Consider the following 14,364-nt stretch of genomic DNA (forward strand, 5'->3'; position numbering starts at 1 on the left):
ACTCATCTGTTGTGTCGCACTTCTCATGCGCGCGATACAATAGAGCGATAACTCTTGTGACGCGCTTCTAGAGCGCGCGACACAACATATGATAATTCTTGTGACGCGCTCTAAGAGTGCGCGACACAAGCTCCCCTATTAATCTGATACACTTTGTATCGCTCATTCCTCACGCGCGACGCAAAATATTGATATTTCAAAAAAAAAAATTACAAAATTTTCCAGCATCCAGCATAAAATTTTATAATCAAAATTTTAATTAATTCTACATGATATTACAAAACATACACATAAAACTACAAGTGCTACATAATCAAAACTACTAGATTCTACACTTTGTTTTTTCAAATTTCCAATTGGGCAGCGGTAGTCATCCCACTCTAGTGCCTTCACAACACCCGGTTTTATACCTTTTGAACGACCTCGTGCTCTCTTCCTCTTTTTTGAATTTGTCTCAACAGGTTGTGAGCTCTCCCGCTCAATGATATCAAACAAGTCCTCTCCAAGCTGCATGAAACAGAATAGACCATATAAAGAAACAACTACAAACTGAAAAATGAATTATCACTACAAAGAAGGTACCTCGTTAGAAAGCCGAAACTGAAGCTGTGCTTGCCTAAGCCTTACAAGCTCCTCCACATCCACATCCACATCTATATAAAAATAAAAATACAGAATTTATCAACATATAAAATGGAACACACTCTTGTTTCACTAGTAGCAAGCAAATTCTTGAAGATAAAATTTGCAGCCCAGGTTGAAATAAAAACCAATAAATAAATGAATTTTGTTAATGAGTCAACACTAGTCCATCTCCAAAAATAAAAGGCAATTTGCTTCAGGAGTCGACAGCCTCTTTTCATATATTAGAAAATGCAAATTATTTTGTTTGACTCATGGAGAAAAGAATCATGTGCAGAACCAATTAAAGGTAATTGAGGATTTCAGGATAAAATCACAAATGTTGTTAAATAGCATGCTTCTATTACAATGCCCTTCACATAAATAGTTGAGTATCTAGCACCCACCACAACAGGTTACATGATTATGGACATGTATCTTACCTCTGCTAACTGACTTAAGCTTTGAAGCATATAGCCTCTGATAGCAACATCAACTTGTCAGGATAAGAATATTGAAAATAAATAATTTGTCACAAAAAAAAGGTGAACAAAATTCTTGAGAAGTGTAACGAATCACAACCAAACCCATACATAGGAACACTAACATGCTTAAGAAAATCCAACACTTGTCATTTTCCATACATGATCAGTATACCCACTTGAAATCACATCAAAAAAGCCTAGACATAGATAATATTTAGGGATAAAGTACTAAAATAGGTCTAAGGTTTTTGTGGAAGTACCAATTTAGGCTCAACGTTCAAAATAGCACCAATATAGGCTTAACGTTTACAACATTATATCAATTTAGGCTTAACGTTTACAATATAGCATCAATTTAGTACTCACGTACAAAATAGCACCAATATAGGCTTAACGTTTACAAAAGAATACGAATTTAAGCTTAACGTCATAATTTAAGCTTAAATTCGTATTATTTTGTAAACGTTAAGCCTATATTGGAGGGCGAGCCTTGGCGCAACGGTAAACGTTGTTGTCGTGTGACCAAGAGGTCACGGGTTCGAGTCTTCGGAGCGGCCTCTTGCCAAATAAATTGGCAGGGGAAGGCTTGCCCCCAATACACCCTTGTGGTGGGACCCCTCCCCGGACCCTCGCTCAGCGGGGACGCGTAGTGCGACCGGGCCGCCCTTTTAAGCCTATATTGGTGCTATTTTGTACGTGAGTCCTAAATTGATGCTATATTGTAAACGTTAAGCCTAAATTGATATAATGTTGTAAACGTTAAGCCTATATTGGTGCTATTTTGAACGTTGAACCTAAATTAGTACTTCCCCAAAAACCTTAGGCCTATTTTGGTAAGTATTATGAATAAGTACCTGAGAATCAGTAAATTTGAAAACACGCTTCCAAGGTAAAAGAAATGATGATGCATCTCCAAAAACCAAAGTTGAGACATAGATTAACTTCTGAAATGCATGCACTGGAGAATTAGTACTAATGGTCAAGTTCCAAATTTCCATTGAAATGCTAGTACGAAAACTTGTATAGATTAAGAAATAATACATGCACAAGTCAAATAGCAATTGACCTACCCGACGCTGCTCTACATCACCATCATGATCTCCAGTTTCAAGCCTTTGCCTGAAAATCCGTCTACCAATCTACAATCATGAGAAGTAGCAGCTTAAAGAAAATTGTACCCATAATAATTAATGCCAGTAGCCAGTTATTACTGCTGTTGTCAATATATTAACCACCAATGAACAGGCTTTCATATATTTCATTTATCCTCGACAAGATGCAAACCAGCAGCAATGACAGCATGCTCAAAAATACTTCTTGCTTTTGAAACACCATCAACAGAACATTCACGCACTGACGGATCAGATTCTTGTACATAATTCAAGTAGTCACACCAAAGAGGGACATACTGCATAAAACTATGTTATAGTCAGTTTTATTACCTTTAAAGGCAAAGCCAGTTCAGTAAACACGCATCTATCACATGCATCATGACATGGTATTAGATATCTAGAATTGCTACAAATATTGGCTTCAATTTTCTTGACTTTGAACATTGAACAAGGAGACTTTCCCTTATTTACCCTGACTAAATTGTAAACTTTATAAACCTGAAACCATATTTTACCATCTCATAAAACCCAAAGATGTGGGATAAGGAAGAGCAAAACTGATTCCTACATATCTCATCAGCTTTAGCTAAGGACATGGTTACCAAGCTACAAGGGTTGTGCTAGAATAAGTCTTTATCACTATTCCAAGCTTGCATCCAAAAGAAAAGGCATCAACATGAGTTTTGTATTCACAACTGAAAATATTTTCCAATTGATCAACAATATAATAGCAAAGGTGGACCTATAAATGCATATAGTGAACAATCCAACTTTTACATTGTATCTTTCTTTCAACAACAATTAATCCTTAGAATTGAAGCTAATATGATACAAAGTATTGAAGGCATATGCATATAATTGAAAGTTAATTGATCATTCATATGAATGACAAAATGAACCCACCAGATGATCAAACACTCCTCGCTCATAAAGCTTCTGAACCACGGAAGATGCCTCTGGCCTGCAAAAATTTATCAAAGAAATCCTAATGAATCAGTTTTAAGTGTTTAAGCCCTAAACCCTAATGAAGTAATAGAGAAATGAAACAGAAATTGAAAAACGAAATGAAGTTGTGCATATGGCCACTTATGAGACCTGAGATATGGAAGCAATTTCTTCCATTCCTTGCCAGTTTTCCCATTAGAACGTCATCCAATCAACAATTCCGAGATTGTAACTGAGGTGGCGAACTCAAAAAGTCCTAATTACTTCTAATTTCCTAATTTCCTCAGAACAGAGAACAGAACACGATAGAGAGATTCAAAAGAAAAGAAATGAAAAATACCTTACCTGAGAATGCAATTTTTATTTTGGTAGAAAAACACAGTGGCGAAGGAAGACGTCAGTGACAATTTTAGGATTGAGGAGGAAGCAGAAGCAGAACCAGTAGGAGGCGTTGAAGTTGTCCGATCGGAGGCTTTGAGGTGGCACAAGCCTTGCCACGGCGGAAGAAATTTCAGGCGGCCAGTCGTATAGGGAAGAAAGGAGTTGGCGGCAGACGATGGGGAAGAAGAAGAAACAGAGAAATCGTGATTTTTAGGGTTCAAGTTGGGTAAAGGAGGATGAAAATCTATTGGATAAATCCCCAATTATTTATCTTTCTTCTTTCATAGGTTTACATTTTTTTTAATTTAAATGATAGAAATCTATAATAATTAGTTAATTTATCAATATCTTTTTTTAAAATTTATTTTTTTATATTTAAAAAATTATGATTAATATTAATATTATATCAATTATTAATTAATAGTTTTATACTTGATTAAAAAAAATAGTTTTATATAATTAGGGTTAATGTGTAAAAATATCCCTAACGTTTTGGGTGAGGAGCAATTTTACCCCTTACGTCTAAAATGGTATAATTTTATCCCTAACGTTGATAATTTGGGTCAATTTCAGACACTATTATAAAACACAGATATTTGTGTTCCTTATTTTGCACAAATTTCATATCAAATTGTTCTAAACAAAATGATTTCATGTTTTTGTAATTTAATAATACAATTGAAGATTAATATTTATAAATTCAGTGAATTTTTTGAATTTTGTTGTGTAATTCGTACAAAAGACAGTATATTATTTTTTTATTTTTTTCACATTCCAACATATATTTGTGATTTATTAGTGTTAAAATGACGTACGTGTGAAGTGTAGACGGGAAGATTCATGGCCGAGCACACAATTTGATGAATTATTTCTGAAATTAACCCAAATTATCAATATTATGGGTAAAATTGCTCTTGTCTAAAAACGTTAGGGGTAAATTTGCACCATTTTAGACATTAGGGGTAAAATAGCTCCTAACCCAAAACGTTAGGGGCATTTTTGCACCTTAACCCTATTAATTAATAATAGTTATAGCATTATTTTTTAATATATTATTATAATTAATTAAATTATTTTTTATTTTTAATTAATTTATATGGGATAAGTTTTTAAGTTTATATGTGTACATGCTATTTGATTTTCATCCTTTTTTTTAATTCTTTTGTATTTTAAGAAATATGAAGAAAAAATAATTATATTAAAATAGTAGTTCGTATTAGTTGTGTCGCACTTTTAAAAAGGAGCGACACAAAGATAACACACTCCTTGTGTCGCTTTTATAAAAGCGTGTCACAAAGATAACACACTTCTTGTGTCGCTTTGGTAAAGGTGCGTCACAAGCTTGTTTTTGTGTCACACTGTAAAACAAGCGATACAAGAAGTAACTCGTTTGTGACGCACGCTCTTAAAGCATGACACAAGTGATGACACAGAATACTTAGTTGTGTCGCGTTTACAGAACGTGCGACACTAGTTAATCTATTGTGTCGCTTTATCTTTAAGCGCGACACAAGAGGTGTGACACAAGTGAGCATTTCTGTACTAGTGATAATATTACATGTACAAATTTCTTATTGCAATGTTCTAAATATTAATTGGCATGTTCTAAAATCTTATTGGCATGTTCTAAAATCTTATTCTTATATTCTTAAAAAGTTTTCTTATTTACAAAAATTTGTGTATTATTTCCACAGATATAACATGATCTTTGGCCCCTTTACTGGAGTAGACCACCACAAAAAATGTGTTACGTTCGCTGCTTGTTTCATTGCTAAAGAAGATATTGCATCATTTGAGTGGGTTTTCAAAACGTTTCTTAACGCAATGGGAAGCAATGAACCTACATGCTTAATAACAGATCAAGATCCAGCAATGAAGATTGCAATAAAAAATGTTTTCCAAAAAACAGAACATAGATTCTGCATGTGGCACATTATGAAAAAGATGAATGATAAAATAGGTAAGCCTTCCAAAGCATTGTTTATAATTAAAAATTTTACTACTTGATTGTTCTACTATATGTTTTGATCACGTATTAAACTGTATGTTCCAATATATTATTGGCATGTTAATTTTTTTTTTTGAATATAATGAAGATAATTACTGGTTTTTTTAATAGGTCGTGCAATTATGCAAGAAACCAATTTCTTAAAAAGGATTCAACCAATTGTCTGGAGTGTTGAGATTGAACCTGAAGAATTTGATGAAAAATGGAAAGCAGTCATTTCAGAGTTTAATTTGGAAAAACATGAATGGCTAGGTCAAATATTTGAAATCAGAAACATGTGGATTCCAGCGTACTTCAGGGACTTATTCCTAGGAGGAATTATGAGAACTACATCAAGGTCAGAGAGCGAGAACAACTTTTTCACTGCTTTTACAAATTCTCATTTAAGTCTTGTAGAATTTTATTTGAGATTTGATAGTGCAATGGATGCACAAAGGCATAACCAAGCTCACAATGACAATGATGCCAAACATAAAAGACCTGTATGCAAAACACCAATGGGTATTGAAAAATATGGAGCTGATGTTTATACAACCACTGTCTTTTATGAGTTTCAGGACGAGGTTTATAATGGATCTTTTTTTTGTGGAATAGAAGAATTCTATAAACAACCTTTCAGGTTACGTACAGCAACATTGAAGACGAAACAAAATGTTCGTGCAAGAAGGTTGAGAGACAGGGCTTACCATGCAGACACATGGTGTGGGTTTGGAAGGCAAAAATGCTTGAATCAATTCCAAAAAGGTATGTGCTTAACAGATGGACTACATTAGCAACAAGTCAAAAAAATATAAATCTGCAAGGAAATCTTATGGAAGAATGTGCTGCTACAATTGATAAGAAAACATGGCTGAATCAACTATGGTCAGAGATTAACGTTTGTGTCTATTTAGCTCAAGGCAGTGAAGAAAATATAAAGGATCTTGTGAAGAAGTTTCAAGCAATCAGAATGGATTTAGAAGCTAAAAACACTCAAAAAGACACTGAGAAAAACAAAACTCTTTCAAAAAATCAAGACATTGAGATATTGATTGGAACTAGTGTACCAACAGAAATTAATGTCAAAGCACCGAAAATATCAAAGAACAAAGGTACAGGTGTACATATTCCAAAAGGAAACGGTGATAAAAGATTGAAGGGTGAAAGAGAGAAAGCTGTTGAGGAAAACCAGAAAAAAAAAGAGGTTATGCAGAGTCTGTAAACAGCTTGCTAACCACGATAGCAGAAACTGTCCAGAAAAAGAGAACTGATCTGATATATTGATTAGAACATATCATATAAGGTTTAGAACATATGATATAAGATTTAGAACATATGATACATGTTTTAGAACATACGATCTTTTTTTGGAACATACAATAATTTTTTTCCAATGTAAGAAGCTGAAACATAAATTTTTTCTTAAATGGTACAATATTTTGATGACAAACTGCATCTAACATGTTTATATTGCATCTAAACATGTATAGCACTAAAATTTAACTTCAACATTCTAATGCTATTCTGATTAATTTATATATAATTACACATATTTTGTTAAACAAGCCACTAACCTATACAACCTTCCACTTTAAACAGATATATACAATCTACTCAAGAAATTCACAAATCCTACACATTCAGTTGAATAAAATAACAATTCAAGGCCTTCTCATATATACAATCTACTCAAGAAATTCACAAATCCTACACATTCAGTTGAATAAAATAACAAATCCTACATATTTCATGTTCCAAAATAATATGTCTTACGTTCTAACATATATAATTACAACAATTGCAGAATATACAATTATTTTAATTGTTCATTCTTCCATTTTAAGGCCTTCTCGTTTACAATAGCAACTTCTTTGTTTCCAGAATTTGACAGAATCTTCCAACAGTATTCAATTCTGAAATTCTTCAACTGATCAACCTACAATATCCCATTCATTATTACTAACATCATCAAAACTCACATTGTTATTTCGAACTCCAATATCCCATTCAGACTCCTCTTGTCCAAAATAGGATTTCATATGTTTCAAAACGAAAACACCACAATCATCATTATTGCTTGACTCTTTCCACTTCAACTTCAAATGTTTTGAACCATATGCACTGATATCATTCAAGCAATTAGGGCTCTCTCTTTTTATATAAAGATAATATGCTTTCACCTATAAAACATAGAACACCATCTTATAAATATTAAAACAAATCATCAACTACTCAGAACATACACTTAGATTTTCTGAACATGACAGTAAATATGTAGAACACAATAACAAAACTAAAAAACAGATAAGTAATATTACCAAAGCCTTTGCAAACCCTTATATTTACTATGGACTGATACGCCTTTATCAAGAGCCTTGTTATCAATGACGTCTATCTTTCCAGTAAAATGATTAATAACAAAAACATAGAAATGGGCAGCATAAACAACTGGAAAGAATACCTACAAAAAAAAAACATTAGCAATCATAATAATTAAAAACAACAATTAAAGTAAATCGTGTTTTACTTTTAATATAATTACCAAGTGATAACTCTCTAAACTGTTTATTTTAGCTTCACGAAGTTCATAACTAATTCTCTCAAAAAAAGCATTGTGTCTGTCACTGTACTTGGTACTTCCAGGAACTCCTTAATCAGTACACAGTAAAACCTATACAAAAATACAACATTCATATTAATATAATCCAATTTCTTTTTAACAAAAAATATATCAAAATGTAAAAACACATACAAATGGTAGACTAGAGAAGAAGAATCTATGTACAGAAGTTGAGCCCTTGCACTTCTCTTCAGAATTCAATATTCGAGACCACGCATCAACCACATTACTAACCACATGATTGCTTCCTGACAAGCTCATAATCTCCTCTCTATTGATTGTGGACAAACAATCACTATACAACAACTCACTTCAAAAAGAAAAATAGAATAAAATAAAAACAATCAGTATAACTTAAAGAAAATTCAAATTAACACAAACAACATTCAATTAAGATCTTACTGTGGGTCTTCATTAGAAAAAGCATATTCAACCAACATTCTCCGCGAACTAAGCATATTGTTTAGTAAATGCTCAGACTCAAGCCAAAATGGAGATTGTAAATATCCAGGCAACTTTGAAATCCTTTTTGAACGATTTCCAACACCAACTTCTTGCACTTCCTCAACTACATCTTTGCCTACTCTCCTATTAACAACACAAAGAAAATAACAAAAGGTAACAAAATTAACCAAGTTCAAAAACAGATACCACATAAACTTAAATTCTATTCTCATGTTCTAAAATATAAACCATATGTTCCAAACACACATACACATGATCTAAATTAAAAAACTTTTTAAATATCACTTACCTTGCATTACTATCAAAAACATTATCAGCAAAACATTCATCAATCCCAGCAACTCCTACTCTAAACACTTCTTCAACAAACTCTTTCCGAACTTCATCCAAATCAAATTGACTATATTTCATACCACACCTACTTTTCCACTATAAAATATAAAAAAAATTAAAACCATAAAACAAATTATAATTTCAAAATAATGCAACAAAACACATTTATTATAAATCGACTATACCTTTTCAGCAAACTTCAAATCCTTGTCCATCACAATATCTCTCATGAACCGCATTACAAAAAAAACCACAAGTTTTGTGATCTTTTTGCTCTGGCACACCCTACAACACAACAACCACAACATTAGAATAATGTACATCAATCTAACCTTAATGTTCTAAAAAAATTCACACATGTACAAAACAAATATACAAGTTAATAATTACCAAAAGTGCAGTCCATTTGACTTTAACTTCATTATTCTCAGAGTATAATTGAACAGCCCTGTTAAAATAAAAATCATTAAAATCAGTAACATGATCTTAATATTCAAACATAGTTATATATCAAAATAAACTATAAACAAAATACAAACAAAAAAACATACTCATTCACAACATCAATCCATACATCTCCCTTTGGCAAACGCCTTCTCAACGGATCCAACCAATAAGCTCTAAAATTCTTCAAATCAATAATTGACAACGTCCAATGTCCACTAAAAATAATACTATTATTATTTCAAAATACATAAAATTACTTAAAAAAATATTAAATAAAATAACTAAAACAATCATACCCTGTATTATATGGACACAAAAAGATAGACTTATCCATTGTGGACATCTTCAATCGGTTCATCAAATCATTAGAGCGCTGGCTTACTGTTTTAGAACTTCCAATGGAATAAGTGTAATGAGGATCAACGAAATAAAACAATTTCTCCATTTCTCTTTTCTTCAACAAATTAAACAAGTAGCTACATAAAAACAAAAAAGAACGTAGTAAGAATCAACTACAACTAATATAAATAAAACTATAACATTTCAAAAACAAAATACCTCATATAGAAAATTATAACGTTGCAAGTTATCTCTTCCATATGAACCATAGAATATATATCCTGCCTCAACAATAATGCTTTAGCAGAATGTCCAAACAACTCTTCACAAACAACATAGCTAACAAAATTCCCTTTCACCAACTCTGCGTTTGCCCATTTGCATAACATCCGTAACTTATCTGGAATATTTCTAGGCAAAGCTTGCAAATCTACATCCAACGCATCTTCTATCACCACGTTATCAACTTCATCATCAACAACAAACCTGTTGACAAAACAAACAAACTTAAAAAATGAAATAGGAATGACATATCAGAAGCATAATACGTATGTTCTGAACAATAAAGCATATGTTCTAAAATATAACAAACATTAAAAAACATAAACAAAATACAAAAAAAACTATTTTCACATACATTACTTGAGGATCAGACTTATTCTTCATATCTGCACCATCCAATTTCTCAACAAAAGTTTTTGCTTCTGTAGATCCACCTTCAGTTCCAACAAAATCAGGCAACTCTTGGCTCAACAAATTAAAATTCGGAGAAGAATTTTTTCGTTCAGAATTCTTCATTGGACTTTTACTCTCTCTCTGGTCTTTCTTCTCTCTTTTAATTCTTTCAACCAACGCATCTATCTCATCAAAAAAATCAGAATTAAAATAAGGATGAGTATCTTGACTAGACAAATCACAATCAACATCTCCAGTCATTCCTGAATCTTTTTTACTTTCCGGTTTGTTCTCATTAACTACTTCTTCTTTCCCTCCTTCACTTTGAGAAACCGGATATTCATTGCCTCGAGAATATTTATTCCACAAGTTGTTGATCAGATTAGACATCTCAACACTTGTACCATCTTCACCAAAAACAACATTAGCTTCTTTCAACATAGAGTACATTTCATTAACTTTAGAACCCAATTCTTTAGCTAATGATTGGAACTTCGCAAGAAATTCCTGCATATACAAATCCATAATAAAAATCAGGACATGTTATAAACAATATTAAGCATGTTCTAAATTTTAATAAACATGTTCTAAAATGAAATAAGCACGTTCTAAAATTTAAAAACATAGATAAAGATGTAATAACGTACAAAAATTTGACCAGGTCCACTAGAAGAAGCTTCTCCACATTCCTTCCTATTCCCTCCTTCAACATCTTCATTATCTTCTCTTGGAACATTTCCTTCATCCATATCCATACTTTCTCTTACCAAATTTTCTCCCACCACTATTCTCTCTAACACAATCCCACTTCCAAATCCCCTCATCTTTTCCAAAATCATCCTCTTTTGTATTCGTTCTTTATTCCAAACAGCTATCAGTGGAAAATCTCTTGGATTAACAACATTAGCTCGTTGAAGCCTATCAAAATAACTTATCTACAAAAAAATAACAAAAATGAACAAGTTATAAACAAATTAAAAAATAAACAACAAACAAATCTTATCAAACACATAATCAAAAAAAGAAAATTACACTTACCAACAAGAAAGGAAGGGGACCTGTAAAAAAAGTAGGACTCCTTTTCCATTCACTGACAGAATCCAACGAATGCTTATATGCAAAAGAACACCAATCCAAATTTGCAATTTCCTTAACATTCCTACAACTATAAAGAAACTTATAGTTCATAGCCTGGTTCTTGGTAGAACGAATACAACAATTCACAGCACAAAATACAAAATGCAACAAAAACTCATCACACAATGGTTTCGTCTTCAGATCATTCAGCTTAGCAATTACAGTACTATTAATTGGCCTTCCAATCTCAAGTCCAAAATATGACCTCCATTGAGCAAAAAAATCCGAAGACTCATCTTCCCCAACATCTTGTGGCTCCTCAATCTCTACACCTCCACAAGGCAAGCCATAAACAGCCTTAAAATCATCCTTAACAAACTTCAATTCTTCACTATTATCTAGCATAAGGCTACACCTATCAACATTAAAACTATTCACAAGTTTTTCACAAAAAGTAGCATTATGAACATCTAAACTTAGATGCAAAAAACCACCAAAACCAATACTCTTAATTGCATCCTTATGAGTCTCTGGAATATCATGAAGAATACCCATAAACTGTTTAGGAGGTATTCTTTGACCAAGAGCAACCTTATTCCGTTTGGAAATATTTTCATCATCACCTACACTCAAAACATTCTTCCTCTTCTTTAAAAAACTAGAAGCAACAGACAAGTTCCTGGCAAACTTCACTTTCTTTACCTTCTTAACATCAACATCTTCCTTTACCTTCTTAGCATTAACATCTTCCTTTAACGCATCAACCGAAGCTTCAGAAACTTGAGAAGAATCAACACCTTTACTAGATATACTCCTTGTTTGACGCCTAAATATACCTTTCCTAGATTCACTACTAGTTTGCTGAATAAACTCACCTTTAATAGATTGACTCCTGGTTTGCCGCCTCAACAAACTATTGGACGGAACGACATAACTAGACAGCAAATCATTATCACCAGAAATGGCTGGCATTGAAGGTCTTTTAGACATTGAAGGTCTTTTCGAAGTCCTCTTAAATCTTTTAGAAGTATGTCTTTTTTCACTTCTATCTTCAACAGGAACAACAGGTTCACCTTTCTTCTTAATTTTTTTTATCTTCATCAGAACAATAATCTTCAATAATATCAGCTAACAATTTCTGATCAACCACATTTTTGGGAAAAATCTCTTCTCCATCATTCCTGCCCATTTTCTAAAAAACAAAACATATACTCAACATTTTAGAACAAGCAAATGCAAATATACAACGAAACATAAAAGAAATGGAATAACTCATCAACAAAACATAAATTAATTTAACAAATCAATAACTCAACAACAGCACGTTTGATCAATATTTTAGAACAAAAAATGCAAAAACAGAAAACAATAACAGAACAAACTCAAAAACGTTCTAAAACTAACTACATTTGAATACAAAAAACATACAAAAACATACCACAACAAACTTTTAAAGTTCAAACAAGCGAAAACACCAAACAAACAAAAATAGTTTTAACAGAACAATAGTTCAATATTTTAGAACAAAACACATGCAAATATAGAACATACGAACATAATTTTAGAACAACATAAAAACATTCTCAAACAGAATAGATTTGAATACAAAAATCAAAGAAAAACATACAGGAACTTCTTTATAAAGATCATACAAACGAAACCCTAGAAAATAAAAAAATATACAAAATTGAACTCAAAATCAACAAAGAATATAAAACAACAAAATAAACGAAACACATAAAGCAACAAACATCATTCAGACGAACAAATTCACAAAAAAAAACAATGAACAGAAAAAACGAAAAAGATATGAGCAACTAACCAGATTTAAGAGGATCAAATCCACGGTAGAATCGATGAAATACAAAGCGGAAATCTTCTATAAAAACAAAAGTTGATCGACGCTAGATTAGAAAAAAAATGACAGAAGATAGAAATGACGAAGAAGAAGAGGAAGAAGTCGAGGAACGAAGTAGAGGAACGAAGAGACTCAACTCTTCAACCTTAGAAACGCGGGAAAACATAATACCAAAACACAACGTTTTGGTTAATGAAAAACCCCCAAAACTACGTAGTTTTGGGGTGGTTCTCACCTAAGGTGAGTTCTCACCTAGGAAAGGGTTCTCACAAGAGCCCTTTCCATAAACTTGAAATGGTAGTTGATAGTTACTTATCTTTGCAAAGAATAAGAACAACACACTAAGAACTCATTTTCTTGCTTAGAATCTTCCTAGCTCGAACCTAATCTAGGGAGCTCCAAATCAAAATCACATCGACTAGAATATGCATTGTGATGTCTAAAATCTACTGTAAAAACATCATCTCGGTCGGACAGTTCAACCTGTGGACATCATAACATCATTGAGTTGAGCAGATTTAGGATAAATGAAGAAAAAGGAGATGGAGATGGTATTTTTTTTAGGGAATCAATTATTCTGCTCATTGAACCACGAAATTACCTTCATAATATGTGAGATTTATGTTCCCAATAAGGGAAAAATATCCCTTTTAGTCCTTCTAAAATTTAACTCCTTTAAAACTTACCCTAAACTTTTAATTTTACACTTAAAACATGAAATTAGCCTATAAACTATATCCATAATATCCAATTAACTCTCTAATAAATAAATAAATATAATGTAACCTAATATTATGGTATAATAATTAAAATTAAGGAAATAGATGTGACAATTCTCTCCACCTTAAATCGTCCTCGAAATTCATATTCTCCAATCTATCTTAATTTTCTTCCGAAACCGTTTTCAAGGTCACAAAGTTATTACCAAGATTCGTCATAATCATCATGAGACCACAGTATCTAATGTTTTCTTCCATTAATTTCATCATTTATCAATATTGACATCTTTGTAATAATCA

General features: G+C 32.3%; 1 protein-coding gene across 15 annotated transcripts; it reads right to left on the minus strand.

The window, feature by feature from the left end:
• Positions 1 to 217: 217 nt before the first annotated feature.
• LOC136201200 (protein TIC110, chloroplastic-like) lies at positions 218 to 3,826 on the minus strand. Of its 15 annotated transcripts, none has more exons than XR_010673727.1 (8): positions 3,509 to 3,826; positions 3,314 to 3,395; positions 3,122 to 3,179; positions 2,391 to 2,524; positions 2,177 to 2,245; positions 1,961 to 2,064; positions 583 to 653; positions 218 to 507 (listed from the first exon to the last, which is right to left on the minus strand). XR_010673727.1 is itself a non-coding variant. In XM_065991805.1 (8 exons), the coding sequence occupies exons 4-7, from the start codon at positions 2,481 to 2,483 to the stop codon at positions 624 to 626; spliced, it is 282 nt and encodes a 93-aa protein (XP_065847877.1). In that variant the 5' UTR covers positions 2,484 to 2,524; positions 3,122 to 3,179; positions 3,314 to 3,395; positions 3,509 to 3,822; the 3' UTR covers positions 218 to 507; positions 583 to 623. The 15 variants fall into 15 exon arrangements, 7 of the variants coding, with proteins under 7 accessions (XP_065847877.1, XP_065847874.1, XP_065847876.1 ...); XM_065991805.1 differs by having other exon boundaries at positions 1,961 to 2,050; positions 3,509 to 3,822; XM_065991802.1 differs by having other exon boundaries at positions 1,961 to 2,050; positions 2,391 to 2,514; positions 3,509 to 3,821.
• Between the last annotated feature and the right edge of the window lie 10,538 nt (positions 3,827 to 14,364).

Source organism: Euphorbia lathyris, chromosome 7 (genome assembly GCF_963576675.1).
Source record: "Euphorbia lathyris chromosome 7, ddEupLath1.1, whole genome shotgun sequence".
Taxonomy (NCBI): domain Eukaryota; kingdom Viridiplantae; phylum Streptophyta; class Magnoliopsida; order Malpighiales; family Euphorbiaceae; genus Euphorbia; species Euphorbia lathyris.